This window comes from Nannobrachium achirus (genome assembly GCF_963921795.1).
Source record: "Nannobrachium achirus genome assembly, chromosome: 3".
Taxonomy (NCBI): Eukaryota; Metazoa; Chordata; class Actinopteri; order Myctophiformes; family Myctophidae; genus Nannobrachium; species Nannobrachium achirus.
Genome location: NC_137812.1, coordinates 35,536,491 through 35,558,126, shown reverse-complemented (window position 1 = coordinate 35,558,126; position 21,636 = coordinate 35,536,491). Strand labels below are relative to the sequence as shown.

General features: G+C 41.5%; 1 protein-coding gene across 1 annotated transcript in view; it reads right to left on the bottom strand.

Annotated features, from left to right (window-relative positions):
• The window catches only part of LOC308281685 (G protein-coupled receptor kinase 4-like), an 86,187-nt gene extending 64,799 nt beyond the window's left edge, over nucleotides 1-21,388 (bottom strand). The window contains 1 exon segment of the mRNA XM_080721931.1: nucleotides 21,128-21,388. Within this exon segment, the coding sequence (XP_080578057.1) occupies nucleotides 21,128-21,179 (52 nt within the window). The 5' untranslated portion in view covers nucleotides 21,180-21,388.
• Nucleotides 21,389-21,636: the final 248 nt, after the last annotated feature.

The window sequence follows — 21,636 nt, the reverse complement described above, 5'->3', positions numbered from 1 at the left end:
GCCATTTAATAGTCTGTAGGTTGGTCAAATAGTGTATTTTATACATGTTCCCACCAAGGTAGCCTTTCAACATCTTAACACAGTCTTTGTGTTACTGGTGAATGTGTATTTATTTATGTGACATCAACGGACGAGATGCTGCGCAGCCTCATCAGTACCATAGCAAAGGTAATAAAAGAGTAAAGACTGGGGATAAAGGAAATCTTTAAACGGAGAACATTAAATTAACTTCTGAAAAGGCTTCTAAGCCTACACTATAGCCTACTAAAAACTAGTGGAACCGCGATCTTGCCACACGTGAATAATTGGTTGTAAACAATAACACAGACAATGTAAATCCTTAGTCTAGTTGTGTGAAGAAAAGGTTATCATCATGGCCCCAAATAACTTTTAAATATCTTGCAATTGGCGACGAGTCTCTAAATCGGCAAGAGTGCCTCTCATCCTCAATACATAAAGGCTAAGCTATATAACTTCTCCATCAGCAGTCAGTGGTGCGTGTTCCCCACACTCCCAAGTCCCAAGCCCCCACCGTTGCGCACAGATTCACCGGGAAATACCCGGTCGCCTGCCTCGCAGGAGAAAGTAAACGTTAGCTGCTTAGCTAGTTAGCTTCAAGTTAGCCTCTAAGCTAGCAGCAAGTGCGTTTGTCCACACTTCCATCCGATTGCCTTTTAAATGTAAATTTCCCATCCACGGAGTCTTGTGTAATGTGTATGCGAGCGCAGCCGTGCAGGGAGAGGGACTGCTGCGCTGGTTTGGATTGGTTTCCCTACGGAACTATTTTCGGGGTAGGACCAGAGCAGACTGGCCCTGACGTCACAGCATATGGAGAGACGCCCCCTTATGCCAGCATATGCGTTGTGCTTCCCCAGGCTTTTATTTTTTCTTCCTATCGCCAAAATAAAAGTCTGGGTTTCCGAGGCTACCGCCATGGTAACATCCGCTTGCTGAAAGAATTCCCAAATTTGGAGATAGCATGCTGACATCACAGATACTAAACAGTGTGGCCTCCATGGTTAACAGCCACATGCTGAAACAATGCCCAAATGTGGAGATGATGTCCGCTGTCTGTCTGCATGCTGACATCACTGATATAATATACAGTGTCGCCACCAGTGCTGTCTGTCTGCATGCTGACGTCATAGTACTGACATCACAGACTGATACAACGGGTATTGCACAACTGGACATCAATGGTGACTGTTCTGCCCAATGGGCACCGGTCTGAAGGCCTGCCCATATTTTGACCGAAAGCGACCTTTTCGGTCAAAAGGTCCGGTTCGACTAGAAAATGACATCACTCACCTACGACTTCTGAAAAGCATTAGCCCAAATTAGAGTTTGGAAATTTGCACGTTGGAAAGTCCAACTCACTGAACATTTCGGAGATACTATAGACAGGCCTTTAGTTCTCCAACATTACTTCTGAGACTCCTACATTCAATCCCTCATATATACTGTGAGTGTATATAACCCTAGTCCCAGGCACAGGAATAGAATATACACATTTAAGAGAAGATTCATGAATAAGGCCCATTGACTTTTTGCAGAATGAAAGTGTATTATGAATTAAGCTTCAAAGCATTAGGTACAACCACTGAAATTGGAAGGTCCATACACAAAAAATGTGAACACAACTACAAGAATGTTCCTTTCTTGCCAATTTGTTTATTCTTCAGTACGTCTTAGATGTACTGTATGTGTAGGATGGATGGAGAGACAGCTTTGCACCTACTTCAGAACCCTATGTGATCTCGCCAAACTCTTGCCATGATTTCTCGAAGTAAGAAATAGAATCATCCCAATAGCCTTCATGTACTTCTATGCACCGTTTACAGCATCAGTATGTAAATACAAATTCCACTGTGAAATTTTTAATTTTAGTCCAACATGCATTTTGCATACAATGCATACATACTCCCTTTGTTTACATGTCTGACTGGTTAGACTTATAGATAGAAACACCAAGAGTCATAAGGAGAAAGAGTTGACTGAATTCCTTCATGTGGTCGCTTTTTGTGTGAGACTACAGGGAGCTGCACTGAATCATGAGCACATTAATGAAGGCACACACTTGGGCCTATTCTCTCCCCCTCTCTGTCCCTCCTTTCCCCGTCATCAGTTAGTGTTTTCACAAGCTCTGGATTTGTGTGGGCCAAATAAGACCCAGTGCAATCCACACGCGCTCTCCTCTCTCCCCATCCTCCCTTCCTCTTCTTTTCATCTCAAGGATGAGAAGGAGAGAGACAAGACCAGAGGTCACTCAGGTTCTATAGCGATGGGCTGGTACCCTGCTGTCATTATATGGGCCCTATTTTAACCGGGGAACTTTGCACCCTGGTGCACAATCTGGGAACCCAACTGCAAAAAAAAAAAAAAGGTTCGCCAATGTTACCATCTACCAGGATACAAGGGATGGCCATTTGGACACATTTTCTTAACTGGTTACCATTAGTTGTTACCGGTTAATTAACCATTAATGAATATACTTTTTTGAATGGACGAACGTCTGTGAATCACCGTGTCACCCGCCAGAACTGTTTACAGTTGTTAATCTGTTACACAGGAGCACAGTATATTAAAATGTGGGTAAATGTATGTAGTCTTTGGTGATTAAATTATGAAGACCATTCTGTAAGGAATAATTAATTTCATACATTCTTGCTGACGCATCCTCCGTCTTCATGCATATTAGGTAATTGCCTAAGTCATTAAACCTTTACATTTTTTATCAACAAAAAGCTAAAATATTGATTTAGATCGTTTTATTGCAAAAACCTGTTATTGTGTGAGAAGGCCGTTTTGGAATGTAAACCCCATGGCTGCCACTTCCCGGACGACGTAAGGTTGTTAATTTTTCCCTGTGTAAAACCTTTGCAAGGCAGCACCATTGCCGGCAATAAAACAGTTGTACCTTTATAGCGTGGTAATAAAGTACCACGCTAGAAGTAATAAAGTACCATTGCACCAAAACATTTAAATTAAATTATAATGAATGAACCATTTAAACACTAGTATTAACCGGTTACCAGTTTCTTAGCAGTTTCCAGTTAAAACGGTTAACCATGGCCATCCGTGGGCGTTATGTGCTGGTGTGTTTTGGGCATTCCATGAATTAAACCAATCAGTGTGTCGGCTGCCACCACCTTTAAGAACAATCTGGGCCCGGTGTGAGGTACAATCCTCAGTAGCGGAGTTCAGAAGACACATACCACTTTTCGAGCGACAAAATCAGTGTCCTTGTGCATGAAAGCACACAAACTTAAAATCTATGAGAGCAGCATCAATGATGTGATCATGATGTCAGGAGACATGGGGAAAACAAAAGTTCTATTCTCACTAAACATTGTGAGAATAGAACGAGAGTTGTCCAAACTCAGTGCGTAGATGTCTTATGTTATAGACCACATGAGACTCACACAATACAGTATGTCCATATATGGGCATTCTAAGGCAGATATGGGCTAAATAAATTGATGACATCAGGGATCTCCATATATGGGCATACAAGGGACAAGGACGGAATGTGATGTCACAACAATGTGATGTCATAGGACAGCTATAGACATATCATATTAGCCCGAACATTATACGATTGATTATAAGACGACCCCTATTTTTCAATTATCATTTTTGGAAAAAAATATGTTGAAGACAAAATATTATATATTGTATATATTATAAGTTATTTATAAAGAAAAACTTTTTTATTGTAAAATTATTATAGAAAAGCTCATACAGAGATAACATTCTGCTGTATTGTATTGCATTAACCAATTCATACTGAAAATCAGCTCCTCATAATGTGTATCAGAATAGAATACAGTCCATATTGCATACTGCTGGGGAATAAAAAACACAAAATTTCCCATCAAGCTTAGCGGCCCGTTTCGTCATTCAGATGCGACGCTCATTTGTAAACAGGAACCATAGGCTACTAGGCAGCCAGCATTAGCTTCATTTACTGTTTGGATTAAACTTCCACGCTAAAGATCTCATGTGCGGCCGTCATCCACGCCGATGTTCGCGAGAACAACGCACACGCACACGCCCCGGTAAGTTCAATGCCAAAGCCATCCGACTTTGCCAAACGGGAGGTGAAATGAGCGGGGTCCAAATTTCGCTGCGCAATATGTGGACAGTGTACGGTAATCACCTTAGGAGCTCGCGGGGGCTGTGAGGAGAGCAGGGGAAGGTCCTAAAAGATACATAACACATCTCTCCGGTGAAAATGTCTAGACATCGAATATAATACGACCCCATATTTTGAGGATGTGCATTATAGAATAAAATATCGTGTTATATTCTGTATAATACGGTATATGGAGATCAGGGATCTCCATATATGGGAAAAGGTGAGATTTCATTTCTTTTGTCAGAACGAGTGATGTATTTTCTTTGAAATGTGTTTAGTTATTGGATAGAGCTGCCAACCATCTCCTCCGTCAATGGGATGTAAATATAGTATGCTCTCTGGGAGATGGGATCCAACAGACACGGCAGTACTGGACTGCAAAAGGATGACAGAGAGTTAACAATACTTTTTTATGTTCTTGTATTTCAGTAATGCAGGCTAAACCAAACATGTTTATAAAAGTCTATAGACTAATGCTTCACACAATTTACCAAGCGGCCTGAGTGCCAACATAATCATATCATAATGAATCATATTTACACAGCAAGAACTCTATAACTATGTCTCACATGAAGTGTTATAAATCAATGTACTGACAATTTAAGGATTTCCATTTAGAAAATTCTATGTCATGGTAAACGGCTGTTGACATAATTGACTGATCATTATGGCCACAAGGATCATACAATGAAACTTTGACACTGCCGTCTACTCCATGTCTAGTGGGACACAATCCACACCCTGCAGCTGGGGCATATGTGGAGGCTCTGACCACTGCCACATTCTCCAAGCACAATGAGGCATAACCTTAATGGTAGGAAATGAGAGCGGGTCACACATAGTTTAGGCCTATTGTAATGCGTGCACACATGCACACATAGGCACAATGACGTCGGGCTGTGATAAACGTTGTTGCAGGCCTTCTTCTATACAGTATGCTTGGCTGGAGAGCGCCCAGATAAGAAAAACATTAGCTGCAAGTATCTGTATTGCCTATTCAAAGCAATAGCCTGGTGTTTGCACAAGGTAATCCATCTGTATACCGACATTGCAAGACACACATCAGCTGAGAGAGAGAGAGAGAGAGAAAACACTAAAAGCCAGAGAGCACATGTACTGACCACCTCTCTCTCTCTCATCTCTCTCTCTCTCTCTCTCTCTCTCTCTCTCTCTCTTCTCTCTCTCTCTCTCTCTCTCTCTCTCTCTCTTCTCTCTCTCTCTCTCTCTCTCTCTCTCTCTCTCTCTCATCTCTCTCACTCTCTCCTCTCTCTCTCTTCTCATCTCTCTCTCTCTCCTCTCTCTCTCTCTCTCTCTCTCTCCTCAACCCTTTTTCTTCCTAAGCCTAAAATATTTTGTTACACAACGGTCTTGCTTAGTTTCGTTTTAGCGCATTATGGTAAACAAACACTGGGTAGTACATTAGTACCCTCATCTCATCAGAGACAGAGACTGTAGGTTGAGTATTAAAGGGATATTTCACTTTCAAACATGTATGTAACTTCAAACTCTATTTTAAACTCTATAGACAGATATTGTCCTTGTAATGTGGTAGGGGGCCGTGATTTATCCATTTATGTTCCCATTTATTTAATGTTTATTTTAATTGAAAGTGAAATATCCCTTTAAGTAGCAAGAGTAAAGAAGATCCATATAGACATAGACTACCTGCTGGTAGTTTAAGTAAAATATAATTGCATTAACTACAGTATTTTCCTGAAGGAGAGAAAAACTATACAGTAACGTTTTTGGTTCTTTTGACCGCCCAGTGAAAGGAATGAAATAATGCAGTCTGTGAAAGTGTGCAATATATACTTCAGTGTTCTGGCAATAAACAGTCCTGTTTTTCTGTTGAAAGCAACAGTTCAGATTTTTCAACATCGTCTCATCAATCACTGTGTGTCTGATCTTGTCCACACATAAAAAGAGACAAGCAGTATGCAGGGTTCTGATTGGATGATGAAGTATCACAAATATACTGTATCACATGAAATCAGAGATTTCAGAGCTATTCCACTCCAAGGTCACCTGGGACTTCACATATTGACTAACTAAGCACATTCACCAATCACCTCAAATGAAATGACATGATACAATTTATTTAACACCTTCTTGATTAAATCTATTTTGTATGTACATTACTCCTAGTATCACACTGACTTTAGTGGACTAAAGCCCTTTGCACACAGGCGCGTTTATCCGCACGGATAAAGCGGACAATTTCATTTTTTAAAAAGAAAACAATGATTCTCTACGACCTCATGCACACCGGATCCGAATTAGCCGTGCGACGAGTGGCTGCGGCCATGCGTTTTTTCTCGATCGAACCCAGTTCGATTAGTGCGTCTTGTCGCATGCGGTAAAAAACTCATCAGCCCTTTTATGACTCCTTTTGGGATCCGCAGCGCCGATTCCGTACAGCATTGCACACCAAATCCAATGCGTTTTATTCATGCAGCAAACGAAAAAAACGCAACTGTCCTGTGTGCAAAGGGCTTAAGCAAGGGCTGGTACACAGCACACGGCAAGATATTTGCTCCGATTGCTCTCGCCGACCATTTTTGGCGCTCGCCGTCAAAACCCCCGATCTGACGCACGCAAGATCAGGCTTTGCTCGCCGATGTTTTGCTCGCTGTGTGTGAAAGGCTCTGCGACAAGATCATTCCGGCGCTCGGCGAGAGCTTCCTGAGCGTTTCTGAATATCTGTCATGTTAAGATATTTGGCTCCCTGGACTGGGCTGCGATAAGCATCAGTTTCAACCAGTGAGAGAATAGTACCAGAGACGTAATTAGTGATGCCGCGATACGATATATATATCGCATATCAGCGCGATATGAGCCTAAAAACGTATATCGGATCATATCGTAATTCAGCTAAAATATCCGATAGAACGCTCCGATACAAGCACTCCATTCCAGGAGTCTGCTCCACGGTCACGCACAGCGACCGCAGCAGCAGTACAACAGTGAACTCTGAGAGAAAACAAAGCCAGCAGACCTAACAGCAGCTCAGTGTAAAACCTGCAAAAAAAAAAACGCGACCACACACTGGCTCCCAAGACCAACAACCAATATTGTCAGAGACGTTCATGCAGAGCTATCGAGTTAGCGTTAGCAGCTATAGCTTAGCCACCGGAGTGTGCGTGTGTGTGTGTGTGTGTGTGTGTGTGTGTGTGTGTGTGCGTGTGTGCTTCATGTGTAGCAGGGGCCAGGGGGTGGAGAAAAAAAAACATCATAAGGGAGCAGATTTACAAGCTCTCAACTAGGGATGGTCCGATCAGGTTTTTTGGAACCGATCAGCGAGCACCGATCACAAAAGTTTGATCACCCGATACCGATCAATCACCGATCCGATCAAGTTATTATTTATATTTTCTAAATGTTAATGTTTTAACTTTAATTCATTCATTCACTCATGAATTCATTTATATATTTGCCTTATAGTTATTTACCAGCATTACTATGTATTTATTATCATAGCAGTAACTAATTATTCCTTCAGCACTGTGGAAATCAATACCCCAAAATGGCCTCAAGTGGGCATACTGAACGGCTGGTTGATCGGATGTACCGATCGGATCGGATCGGTGAATTTACCTTTTGATCTAAACCACCGATTATCGCCGATCACACTTTGCTCGGCCCGATCCGATCCATTGCTGATTGATCGGTAACATCTCTACTCTCAACATGTCATGCTGCAAGGTGTTTTGGGCTTGTAGATCGGCTATTTTCATAAAGATTGTAAAACTAGTGGAACAATTATAAACAAATACCCTTTTTTAACATTCCAGACTACAAAATCAGAAATAAATAGCACATTTATAAAAGTGTGCTGCCTGCCCGATACCAGACATCATAGAAAGACTTAAAATTATGTGCTGTATCGTATCGGCCCATTTCGGAATCGTATCGAATTAGATGCTTTCATATCGTATATCGTTATCGAAGGTGAAAAATCTATATCGCAGCATCACTAGACGTAATCCTCAGTTTATCGTTCAAACTTTATTCACTGAGTTTCACAAAACTTCCAGGAGCGCACTGAGTGAGCGCACACACCAAAACATCCATCCTCTCAACCAATCCCTGAGCATCTTGCTGCTAATGTCCATTCTCCCAACATCAGTGCCTCCCATTGGCCAAAAACACTCAAAGGGGTCGCTCTCATCTCGTCTACAACTCGGCTCTGAACCCTCTGAACTGTCGTGCAATGTGTGATCCCTTCTCTGGGATGTGAAATTCTTAAACGATCCGATGAGTCCCTGACCCTGACTTCCATATCGTCGTACGATGTGTTCCTGCCTTAAGGGTGCGTTCGGATATCTAGCACTGAGCGCACTGGCCAATACAAACTGAGTGCGCTCCCGGTGCACATTTCCGAACGCACCCAAAGTATGTTCTACCTCTCTCTATGAATTGCCACAACCAGGTGGCAATAAATACTGAAGAGATAGGATTTTAATTATCATGTGGCTTTGTAATTCCTAAGGTCCTCATTGTCATCTGCGGCAATATAGAGAAGTGCCGGAGTTCAGCAAGGTAAATCGTTTGTTCATTTTCTCTGCAATTACGTAATTTTGTTCTTAAAACCTTGCCAAACATAGTTTCCGCAAGAAGTACCAGCCTTTACCCTCTTCCTCAACCCTTTCATTTCCTATTCCTAACTTATACTCTGATGTACAATGGTGTTGCCCACTGTAAATAACTGCTTTTCAGTGAGTGACAAAGTATAAATTAGGCTTCACTCACTACTACCACCATCCACACAACACAATGATCTCACCGTTTGTTCTCCGTCTACAGCATGCTGAGTGTATTATGAACAAAAGGTGGATGTTACAACATGAACAGTGATATCGAAACACCCAAACCCATATCAAGGATGTGTGGCCTCACATGAGGAAATGCATGCATTTGTGCGACTGTTTGAACCCGCAGCTTTTTCAGAGCGCATTTGTCACTCACAGAAAGCACCCAATGTGAAAAGTTGTCATTATCAGCATTCACATGAATGATTTCTGATCTAGATTGTCTCTGTCTCAACACAATGTGTCATAGACAGAATTTGTAAAGAAAAGTTGTTGGTACTAGGATGATAACATTTCAGCAGTTTTTTCGAACAGCAAGATCCACGTTCTGACTTTCAGTGAGTTTGGATGTTCTTCCTGGACTAATCTTTGTCCAAACTTAATAACATTGTGCATCAGTAGGTTATCATATTTTGATCAAACTGTGCCATGTCATGAACAATCTAGCCATCATGTGTAGAAACAACAATCTAATCTTGTATTCAGAGCTCATCTAAATGAAACATCACTCAGACTAATTTAGGTTAATGAAAGAAAGAACGTTGCTCATTTAGGGTAACCGCCAGCTGACAAGGTAGACAACACATATTTGTTTCAGAATTAGTTCTGTTTTGGGTTACAGTAGGCTAGTATTCTGTCGATAAGGTAAAGGACTTACTAAAGGTTCCGGTTCTGAACAAGATTTCATGGCCATATACTGTAGTCTGTGATAGAGAGTAGCAATTAGAATTTCCACAGGTCTCTCGGTTAAGTGCATCTGAGATATTATTCTTTTTCATATTAAACTCTTTGACCTTTAAAGTGAGACGTGTGTTGTAATTACATTCTAAAATCCATATTGTCTGTTTTCGCATACTGAACAAGTCATGTTTAACATTAACAGACAATTGAAACGCAGTCAAGATCAACCATGGAGTTTTTCTTTAGCGAGGTAAAAACGTTGTGCGTGGACCATGTTTGTAATCATTATCGGTGGGAAAAGTAAGCTGATATTACAGTATCTTACTGTCCCCGCCCCCCTCCTTCTGGTTGCTTATGCTGTTTGCTAAAAAAAAAACATAATATCCAGTGATATGAGACGTTATGCCCAGTCAAACACACAAGTTGTTTTTACTGCTGCCAAGTTTAAAATAAGAATTGAATTAAATATCAGAGGCAACCAAATGTCTTTATTTTTTCAATGATTGGAATGAGTGTAAGTGGATGGAGAAAGGATTTTTGTCCAACCAAGCAAAGGGAACCAATGGGCGCCGGGAGTGGTGGGACCACAAGCGGGACTTGACAAAAGGGTCAATTCAGATGGCACAACTTGGCAGCGACGTCACAAAACCAGAACACCAAAGAGCGCCTCACTAAATACAGCATAATAATGCAATGAGGAAGTATGCAGGCCTAGGGACACGCCGAGTGAAACAAAGCAAGCGCTCCTCCGTAACCAAACACCACTGTAAGTGATGGAAGTGACTGTCTTGTTGTTTTTGTCTGTGCATTTGGTGTGTATACTTTTGGATTACCGGTACGGAGTATCAAACGTGATGTAATCCACAGGACATGGAATACCAAATGAGGGCAAAGATAGAGCAAATAAACTGGTAATATACAGGATGTTTTTGGAGGAAGAAAAATACTTGTCATGTACATTTATTTATCAAAGAGATTGTTTTGAGAATTTTAAACCACACATTGGACATGTGGAATTACATTGTTAATCACAATCATCTGAATGACAATTAATCTTCAACAAACATTTCACGATCAGCCCTACACACCGACACCATATGCACACGCATGCACAAGCACCCTCACACGTCGTGCATTCCTGCAGTCTGCCATGGTGTTTTGCAAGACCTTTCCTTCTTGCCCCCCATCTCTATGTTCCAGATGATTCCATAAAATCCAACAAAGACAGGCTTGAAAACCGACCCTTGTTTTCACAATGTCTTCAGGGAGAGAGGGGGAGGGAACAGAAGGACAGAGAGAGAGAGAGAGAGAGAGAGAGAGAGAGAGAGAGAGAGAGACCAAGAAAGGTGGGACATAAAGGGAGAATATCCAGCCAGAAATATTGAGACATTAGCAAGACATTGACTGAACATGTTTAAGATGACAAATACTAAAAGCTTGTTTATCTTGATTATTTACAGCTTTCTCTCAGACACTGGGCCTGATGGTTATTCATGGCCACGCTGAATGGGACAGAAACTCAGGAACACCACATTCCAGCATGGAGGCCATGAGTGCGAAACACAAAAGCACATCGTGGTACACCTTGAGGGGTATCTGCGATTAGATGACACCTTGAAATATGGCATTCACTACTGATGGAGCTTATGTGAAGTTTTGGTGATCGAAAACGATCTCTGCAAAACAGTAGGAGCAAACAGCAGTGTGCAGACTATTATTTCAATGCATAATAATGTCATAAAAATAGTGAGACATTTAAAAGGCAGCCTAGCAAGTAAGTGTATATAATCTTTTAACCCGAAAACTGATTATAGTACAAATTATACAATATATATATATATACACACACGCACACAGATATACCTATATAAATATACAAATATTCTCCAATACTAACAAAGGTGTTTTGTTCCTTTTGGAATAAAATAAAAATCTTTATTTGAAGCGCAAGACAAAATAAAATACACTTAAGTAAAGTTAAAAGAGGCACACAGCTGCCTTCGTGAAGAAATTGCATTTTTAACAACAGGCAGCTGGAACAGCACCACTATCATGTTAACACAATGTTAAAAATCCCTATTTATGCCAAGTCCTCTTGCCTACATGGGCCTAACACATATACGTCGTTAGCCAAAATAGCCACTAAGCTAGTAAGGCTACTAATGGCAGAGATGTGTACGTAACACATTGCGTCTCATTCTCTTGTCGTAGCCCATTTGTGGGTGTAATAACAGTAAAATGGGAACCACATCAAGGGGCAGTCACAAAGCAATGTGTTTTATGGGCCTCAGCTGGAGGAAACACCCCAGAGTGATGACAACAAGCGTTAGCCGAGCTAGGACCACAAAACTAATAAAGCTGCACTGGCCAACGTCACAGGCAAACTCTCTCACAAGTGAAAAATCAAACCTCGGTTCGAAGTGGAGCGGTGAATCTGAGCAGCTATACTCTGTGTCTGTCTGTGTGTGTGTGTGTGTGTGTGTGTGTGTGTGTGTGTGTGTGTGTGTGTGTGTGTCTAGTCTGCACAATAGTGCCCTAGAAGCGCTATGTGTTCTAGATCTGTTTTTGATTCTACTAGTTTTTGATTCTACGTGTTCTAGATCTATGTTTTTGATTCTTTGTGTTCTAGATCTATGTTTTTGATTCTATGTGTTCTAGAGCTATGTTTTTGATTCTGGGTTCTAGATCTATGTTTTTGATTCTATGTGTTCTAGATCTATGTTTTTGATTCTATGTGTTCTAGATCTATGTTTTTGATTCTATGTGTTCTAGATCTATGTTTTTGATTCTATATGTTACAGATCTATGTTTTTGATTCTATGTGTTCTAGATCTATGTTTTTATTCTATGTGTTCTAGATCTATGTTTTTGATTCTAGGTGTTCTATATCTATGTTTTTGATTCTGTGTTCTAGATCTATGTTTTTACATTCTGTGTGTTCTAGATCTGTGTGCATGTGCATGTGTGCGTGCGTGCGTGCGTGCGTGCGTGCGTGCGTGCGTGCGTGCGTGCGTGTGTGTGTGTGTGTGTGCGCCTGCACAACAGCGCCCCTCCTTTAACTTGTGTGTTGTGTGTGGCAACTCAAGGTATTGCCAGGCTACGGACATACCCAGCCAGCCAGCCAGCCACATAGCCAGCCACCCACAGACATACCTGTCTATTGGGAGCGCTTTCACCGCTCCAAAAAAAAGGGAACTCCTAGCTTACAGTGTCAGTGTAAAGCAGTGGTTCTCAACCTTTTCAGACCCCCCAAATAATCATATTTTAACTGGGGACCCCCGCACACTGACGAGCACTAAGAGTTGAGGCATTACATTTTGTATAATACGTTCTATTGTGAAAATGCTCACAACGCCTCGCAATAAGCCCTTTTGCAAATCCCGCCCCATTCTGCCCTGTTACTATGATAGGACATTTGACCCTGGGCAGATTGTTTTTATAGTGGCAGTGAATGGGATTTTTTTTTCCCTTCATAGCCTCATTACAGCTATATAAAGTACCAAAGGAAAAACATCTAGGTGATATTAATAAAAAGGGAAGACAAAGGTACAGTAGTTACATTGCAAAACAGGGGGTTTACCCGAAAATATATGTTTTAATTTGTTTAATCCCAGTGGGACAGAATCCTCTTTGCAGATTCTTTTATAGTGGTAGTGGATGGGATTTTTTTTTTCCCTTCATAGCCTCATTACAGCTATATAAAGTACCACAAAAAACACATCTACGTGATATTAATAAAAAGGGAAGAAAAAGGTACAGTAATTACATAGCAAAACAGTAGTTTTCCCCCCGAAAATAAATGTTTTAATTAGTTTAATCCTCTGGATCAGAAAGAGAATAGACCGCGCATTGCATCCTGGGTAGGAAGAGGACAGAACTATAATCCTAACCTCACATAATAGGCTGGCTTTTCGTAATTCTGCCCATTTAAAATATATGTACCCAATCGTGACTCTTAGACCATTGATATGGTCCATGTGAACTAGTTTGTTGAAGCTTATTCATTATGATGAGCGAGATCACGGCCGAGATCGCGGCCGTACCGGGCGATCGCCGTGTCGCGCACTGCGGACAGTTTTGAAAGCCACATTTAACATTCTCCACTGCACAAACTCCACCCCCGATAGCAAAAAGTGAATGTTTTTTTCTGGTTGGCCAGTCAGGGAGTCTCAGGGACCAATCAGAAGGCTGACAAACGGTCTATTGTGAGCATGTAGATCGGCTATTTTCACTATTTGCCACTAATATTTATTTGACAGGTTGGTCAATGTTTCATTTGTCATTTTAGAGGTATTAACCTCTGTGGTATTCACCTGCAGCGAACATTTGCATGCATCAGAAACTTGAAAATGTTTTTTCTCAAGTCCCCAGTCTGCCCACATACTACATGCAAATAGTTTTGGCATTTTTATGCAAATAGAGACACATAACGACTCAATGAGGCAAACAACAGTATACTGATATGGGGTAATAGTGGTTCCGTATGTACCCCAGCTGGCCTAGATTCTTACCAGAGTGTTGTCTCCTGTATTTCCATTTTTCAAACTGTCTAAATAAAAAGAAAGGAATGTGGAGTTGTGGACTGTCCATTGCTCACTCTGCTAAAAAACAAACAATTGTGAATCATTTCCACTTCTCAATAGGATCCACCAATTATTTTATTAATTGGTGTTTGACAAGTATATTCACTAACCTTTAACCCTTTGTTAACGACAATGTCCTTTACACCAGTGGTTCTCAACCTGTGGGTCGGGCCCAGGGGGGTCCCCAAATGATCTTGGGGGGGTCCCCAGATGATTAACTTGATGTGTTTTCTTACTCAATAGTAAACACAACAACATCAACTTTAGGTGTATAGAGGGTATCTGCACATTTCTAAAGTGACAATTTAAGGACTTTTAAAGAATCCACATTCCCATGACAGTTTAATCAACTATGAAGTATGAACTTACAAGAAGTATGAGCTTGTAACCAAAGACAATGTTCCAATGATAACGTAGAATTTACTTCATCAGTATTTGAATAGGATACCAATTTTATAGATAAATCAAATAATTAAACAGTGTAAAGAAGAGGGATGTGGAGTGGCACGCACAGTGGCTCAGGGGTAGAGTTGCCGTCTTAGAACACGGAGGGTTCCCAGTTCGATCCCGGGCTCCCCCAGAGTTAGTGTCCAAGAGTCCTTGAGCAAGACTCTGAACCCCTAGTTCTCCCAGTGAGCAGGTTGGTGCCTTGCATGGTTTCCCTCCGCCATCGGTGTATGAATGTGTGTGTGAATGGGAGAATATAATGCACAATCTCTGTAAAGTGCCTTGGATAAAGGCGCTATATAAATGCACCATTTACCATTTACATAACACCATGGTTGTAATTCAACTTAGCATGTGTTGATTTCACAAAATTTACACCTACCGTACGCTAGGGGTAAACGGATCTTCCTGAAAGATTTATAGTATAGACATAAGTAATGGTTAAAATGTGTATACTGATGTCAGATTAGGATGGTTAAAATGATAATGTCCAACTGTTATCTATATTATTCAATCTTACATTCAATTGAATTTAGCTTTTGATGTCAGGATCATGACCTACAAGGTACCTTTGAAGCTACACTGATATGATACGATAAATTGTCAGCTCACACTGACATTTGTCTTGCAACCCAGCAGCCATGTATGCAACACATACACCTATTCGACATAACACAGAAACAAAACAAATCAAAAAATGGCAGACATAAAAACATCAAGACAAGAGCAATGCCTATTGTCCACCACCACTCAGCCTACCCCTGGCCAAACTCCTGATTAAGCCTCAAAGTCGATTGATGGACAAAGGACTTCTTCAGTCTGACCTTATTGTATGATAAATAAGGCTAAATGGTCAATTAATTTACTGACACAATGAAACCAAATGTGTAATATTTTCAGACAAAATTCTAAACATAATTTTGTCACTGACATGTCTGTTGACACACCGGGTGAACATATATGACTTTCCAAATAGCAGGCAACAAGTTTCAGACATTGAATCTGTGTAGTGTTTAGGAAAACAATACAACAAAACAAACCACATTTATATATTAATGTGAAACACTGTCAAATCTTTCATGCACATTTTTGTTCCCATACCCAGGACTGACGGGCCTGTCTGCTGTTTATAACGCCCATTGCCCGGAGGGACTGTGCTGGAAATGCTAGTTGGTTGTCTACTCTACAATATTTAATGAAGCAGACTATAAGTACAATATGTATGTAGCGAATAGATTAAACAAGGGAGAAGAGGTTGTGCTGTCAAGTGCTGCAGTTTGCGCATCAAGGAGGTAGATTGACATCATGTGACAAGTACAATTGCAGTGTTTCCCCTATACGCATTTTACCATGGCGCCCCGCTGCTCCTTCATTTTGGGCCACCACGGCTTGATTTTGTGGGGAAACTTTATGAGGAGCTTCTTGCGCTTCTAGATGCGTCGCACACCGGCGTGCGACGATGTATAACTGGGCCACCCGTGTTTTAATTCTCTCCTTGGTCTATGCTCTATGGGTCTCCTGTAAAACGGCTCACCCTATAGTAACAGCTTTCTATGGGTCACAATGCTGTCAGTAACGTAGACCACGGCACTAATGCAGTGCGCCTGCTCGATAGTCGCAAGAATGTGTTTTGGTTTGAAAAGTGCAGTGAATTCCCCGCTGTAATATCCGATTCTCAATCCGAATAATCTGTTGCCTACAATAAAAGCGATGGAGTGGGGGGGTAACCAGACTAACAACACTGCTGTAGAAAGTTTAGAAACCGACCGAGTGTCACTGACTTGACTTCATTTGGAGTAAAGGACTGGACTCCAGTAGAAAACCAAAGCGACCAATGGTGTTGCATCACTGAAACAATGACTGATAGACAGACATAAACAAGGACTTTAGCTGTTGTGGTTCTAAATAACCACAGTAAAGTTTTTCAATCGGCGAACGCTCACGTCCCCATGCATGCACGCGACCGCACACCACTGGTTCTGACGTTTCTGTGGCATAGCCACTGTGTGTGCGCCAATGTTATGTTTGATTTGTCTCCACAGTATGTGGAGGGAAAGGGAAAGTGTCGTTATTACATTTAAATTAAAAAATAAACCATAGAAACCTGGTTTTAAAAAGAAAACACTACAAAACCGGATAAAACCCTTTTTTTCGCACGCACGCATGCACGAGGAGCCCAGCCCGCCACTGTTACAACTCCATCCTAGGGGAAACACTGAATTGCTATGGAAAAGGTAAACGGTCTCTGCTAGTCACTTTGATGTAGACTGTCCAGTTATGGAATGTTGTAAAACGACGACTTTAGGGATTCTGTTGCAAGTGGTTACAGGTTTGAACTCACCTCGTCTAACTGAACTGCCCAAAACTCTGATTTGAACTACTCTTCACAATAACCTGGGAACAACCAAACCTTTTGTTTCTCACGTTAAAAAGACTGTATAAGTAAGTGAATGAATGTCCTCAACAAACCGAGCTTGCCTGCGGCAGAGGAAAAATATATTTCAATATCCACTGAAATTCCTCTTTAGGACTGGCTTAAATTAACATGTGAAAATACATCAAGACGGCTCTCAAACAATAAAACCACATCCCTCAAAGTGTCATTTCAAACGTTAAAAGCAGGGCACACCCTGTCACAATATTTATCCCTGGCCATCATGTGTTGCCTCAACCTGAACCTCAACAACTCATGTGATAATCACTGCCATGTTACCAGTGTGGAAAGTATTTTCTAGGTACCAAGTAAGTGAGGTACTGTACCAGGGTGACCTCATTTAAATCAACTGGTAGTCTGAGCGCAGCAGTGTGCATGCTTGGCCCACCATGCGTTTGAGCAGGTTCTTTGATGCCATATGGAATTAAGGTGACTAGCTGAATAAGCCAAAAACCTCGCCTCTGACTCTGATCATGGACAAGTGTTTCTGATGTAAGGGTGGTGTCGATGTCTCGCATGGTTGAGAGACAGGGGTTCCCTCTGTCCCATCTACATGTTACCATCACACTCACTTCAAGCATTGTATTGATAGTTGTGCTTTAGGATTGCTTTTTTTGTTCAAGCTGGCTGTTTCACGTTGAGCATTGACAGTTTTTTTGACACTTTATGTATTGTTCCCTTTCTTTGCTCTTTACTGTACTCTGTTCTTTTTGGAGCTGTGTGAAACACAGGCTCCCTATACGTGGCTGTGTGGGTCTGTCTGTCTGTCTGTGTGTGTGTCTGTGTGTATGTAGCCTGAACTTCCTAAACTTCGGCACGCTACTAGTCCCACAGTTTTGCCACCACACACTCGCGCCATATGTCAAATCGACCGGCTTACTCGGGAATCGTGGGCTAGTAACTTGCTAAGAGAAAGGTTCAATAGTTTAATTGATATTAATTTATTAGTGAATTAATTTTCCCCATTGACTTATAATGGGAATCGCAAAAACTCACATTCAATTATTTGTCTCTCGCAAACCATAGGGGCTAGAGTTTCAAGACTTGGAGAGGAGGTTCATAATGATTTCAAGGATTAAATAAAAAATAATTGTGTCATTTGGCCGCATGGTGGCGCCATAACACCCCACTTTACGTTTTGGCCTGTAACTCTTGAACCGTAGGTCGGAAAATTAAAAATATTTTTTCCCTGGATTCCTTGGGTCATGACGCATCTCCCCATATAGGCCACGCCCATTTGCGCCATGATAGATTTTCCGCCATCTTGAATTTTCTCCAAAACACACTTTTTGCTCCTTTTCCTACATATTTTCTTCAAATGTCACAAAAATCGGTACACATGATCCACACACACACACACACACACACACACACACACACACACACACACACACACACACACACACACACACACACACACACACACACACACACACACACACACACACACACACACACACACAGGTGTGATTTTTTATTCTTTTTTCATACTTCTCTGTAACTTTGTAAATATCCTTATACTGCTGTGCTGCCTCTGGGCGAGTGATTTTCTTTGGGATAATAAGGTATCTATGCCATACTACTGAAAAACCTCAAGAACAGCAAAAACACTGGAAGGCCTATAATAAATGCCAACGTGTCCAATACGTGTGTCCTTGCCAAAATCAGAGAACTATTAAACTCATTTGATTTCTGTAGCATATAACACATTGGCTAGGGACGTTTTATGTTAATATGTAAGTTACCTTGTGCCAAACTCAACCCCTTGTGGCATGCATGCAGTTGTTTCTGAAAACTTTACATGGACAGCATGTGTTGCTATGTTGACATCTAAGCAGGCAGCTAAATTTACTTTTATTAATAGACGTTTTAAGACTAACTACTATATTGGGGAAATATAACCTGTCAAAGTGTGAATGTACAATAAAATCATGTACTGTAAGTACAAAATGACAGTACCATGCAACAATACAAGTGAACCTCTGTCAGTCACTCTAGTCAATGTCAGACAGAGACCTTGACAGAGCTGAATCTTCATTTTTTAATTCGATTCACAAGTATATCAATGTTTAGACCGAGACAGTGATGTTTCTGTAAGTAGTCAAATAATGTGAATTAAGGCAGGGGAGGCCTATGCGTACAGATACTATATACCCAACATTCAGAACAGCGATTCTGGGCTGGAAATGCACCTAATGCTGTCAGACTAAATTGCCCAATATCCCCTGATTCGTGTCTAGATCGCAACTCTATACGCAAAAAAAGAGGGGGAAAAGAAAGAAATTTGAAATGTAAAAAAAACGTTGACCAGCAGCAATCACTTTCAAGAACCTTTTATCCTTTGCTGATAACAATGTTGCGCCTCCACCCACTCACTGGCTACAAAGTATCCTCTGCTCTCTGCCTTCGTGCTCATATTGTCAAACGATATTTCCCTCCAGATGAGATGAGACCCCGGGACTGGAGTGGCTTATCTCTCCCCACTCCCAGGTAGAGGCAGCGGGATTGGGGGTGGCTAGTATGTGTGTGGTAGTACAGTCGTGGCAAAGTAGGCCTACTGACATTTTTTTTAAGTGTAAAAGTATCAATACTGCAAATACTCTGTTAAAAGTAAAAGTCCAGAATTCAAAATGTACTTGTGTTGGCATCAGAAGATTCAGAACCAAAAGTTAAAGTACAGAATGACTATACATAGCAGATCTACAAGCTCACACCGCGTCTACAGCCTAGGTATAAAGTGGCTAGTGTATTAATAATATTATAATTTATGTACAGTATATCTGCAAAGTAACTAGTAACTAGTTTCAAATAAATGTAGTGGAGTAAAAGTACAATATTTGGATCTGAGATGTAGTGCAGTAGAAGTAAAAGTATTGGAAATTGGAAATACTCAAGCAAAGTACAGATACCTCAAAATTGCACTCAAGTACAGTACTTTAAGTAAATGTACTCAGTTACTTTACACCACTGCAGGCAGCTATACAGCACCATGTTTGCAGGGACCCTAAAGTCCTCTCTCAGTCACCCCCCACAACTCCCACATAAATTAAACCTATTCCCAAAGCAGCTCATAATCTCTTTCTCTAGTCTAGGTTGATGGCAGTGCAGAGGAATTACTAAATCTGCGTCAAATAATGTGACACACGTTCCTTCATTATTTTTTGCAACATGGCCAGAGGCGTCAATTGGGTATGGCAAGCTATGGCAGCTGCCATACCTTGGCTACAGGGGTAAATAAAAAAATGTACTTTTCATTGTGCCTGTTGCTAAGGTATGGCAACATGACTGGTGTCCTCGCGCGCGTGCAAGACACCAGTCATGTTGCCATACCTTAGCTTTTGCTGAACTGACGCCACTGAACATGGCTACACTCCCTATTAGGATGTATAAATCAGAACCACACTGACGCTACCGTGACAAATGGATCCAAGACGGTCTTCTTTCATAATATAATATAATGATTGACAGTCATGTTATGTATCAGTAATAAGGAGGACATCATGGCACTTCAGACTCTGCGTAGCCAAGGCTAGATGTTCAACTTGATATTGGTCAAATCTGTAAACGAAAAATGTCAGAGCGGCGTGTGTTATCGTTGCAAAAGATCCTGAATGGATCGACTGTTTTCATGGAGGGGGGGGGGGAATAGCTGCTTGACATATGCTAATGTAAAACTGTCATCATTACGCGATGTTGCACACTCTCACATCAGTTAGGCCTTCGTGTTAGCCTATTCTACACGATTAGTACACAAACAGCTGTTTTCAACGCTAAACTGTGTTCACCTAGAGGAAAACCACTGCGTAGGGAAGGCAAGTGAGGGATGAGAGAGAGAGAGGCAGAGTGGCAGAGAGAGAGCGAGAGAGCGAGAGAGAGAGAGAGAGAGAGAGAGAGAGAGAGAAATTGAGAGTGGCAGAGAGAAAGAGAGAGATCTCAAGCATTATCCAAGGATGGCAACCAAAAGCTAGTCTCATGTAAGGTCTGCCCTCTCTCTCCTGTGTCTGTGTGTGTCATGATGAAGCTGGGCTGCTCTTACCTTCTCTTGCCTTGAGGAGAACCGTGTTGGCCACGATATTTTCTATCTCCATTGTCAGAATGTGGAACCCGAACAGTCGCGATACATTTCACTCGGCGGCGGAAAAAGAGGATTTTACACAACTTGCCAACGATGGTAGGTATATCCAACGCGCGCTAGGCGAATTCTGCACTGGCGCATAGTATATTTCAATAGTGGTCGTCGTTGAACTCCATTGCTGGGTGTTTTAGAAAAGGCAACCTATGGAGCTATATGACTACGAGAGCTTGTTAGCATTCACAGCCTGCCTCCCTTTCCTTAGCCTTCCTTCCTTCCTGCTTCGGCTCCGCTCGCGCCTCCCTCGTCCGCACAGAGAGGAGGAGGATCAGCCTACAACCAATGTAACTGCGCGCGCAAACACACGCACACGCGAGCGCAGCTCTTACGCATTCTGCGTTTAGGTATGCGCTGCTATGTCATTATTTATTTATTATCTCCGCCAGGCCGGGGATGTGCTCCCATGAGAGTCT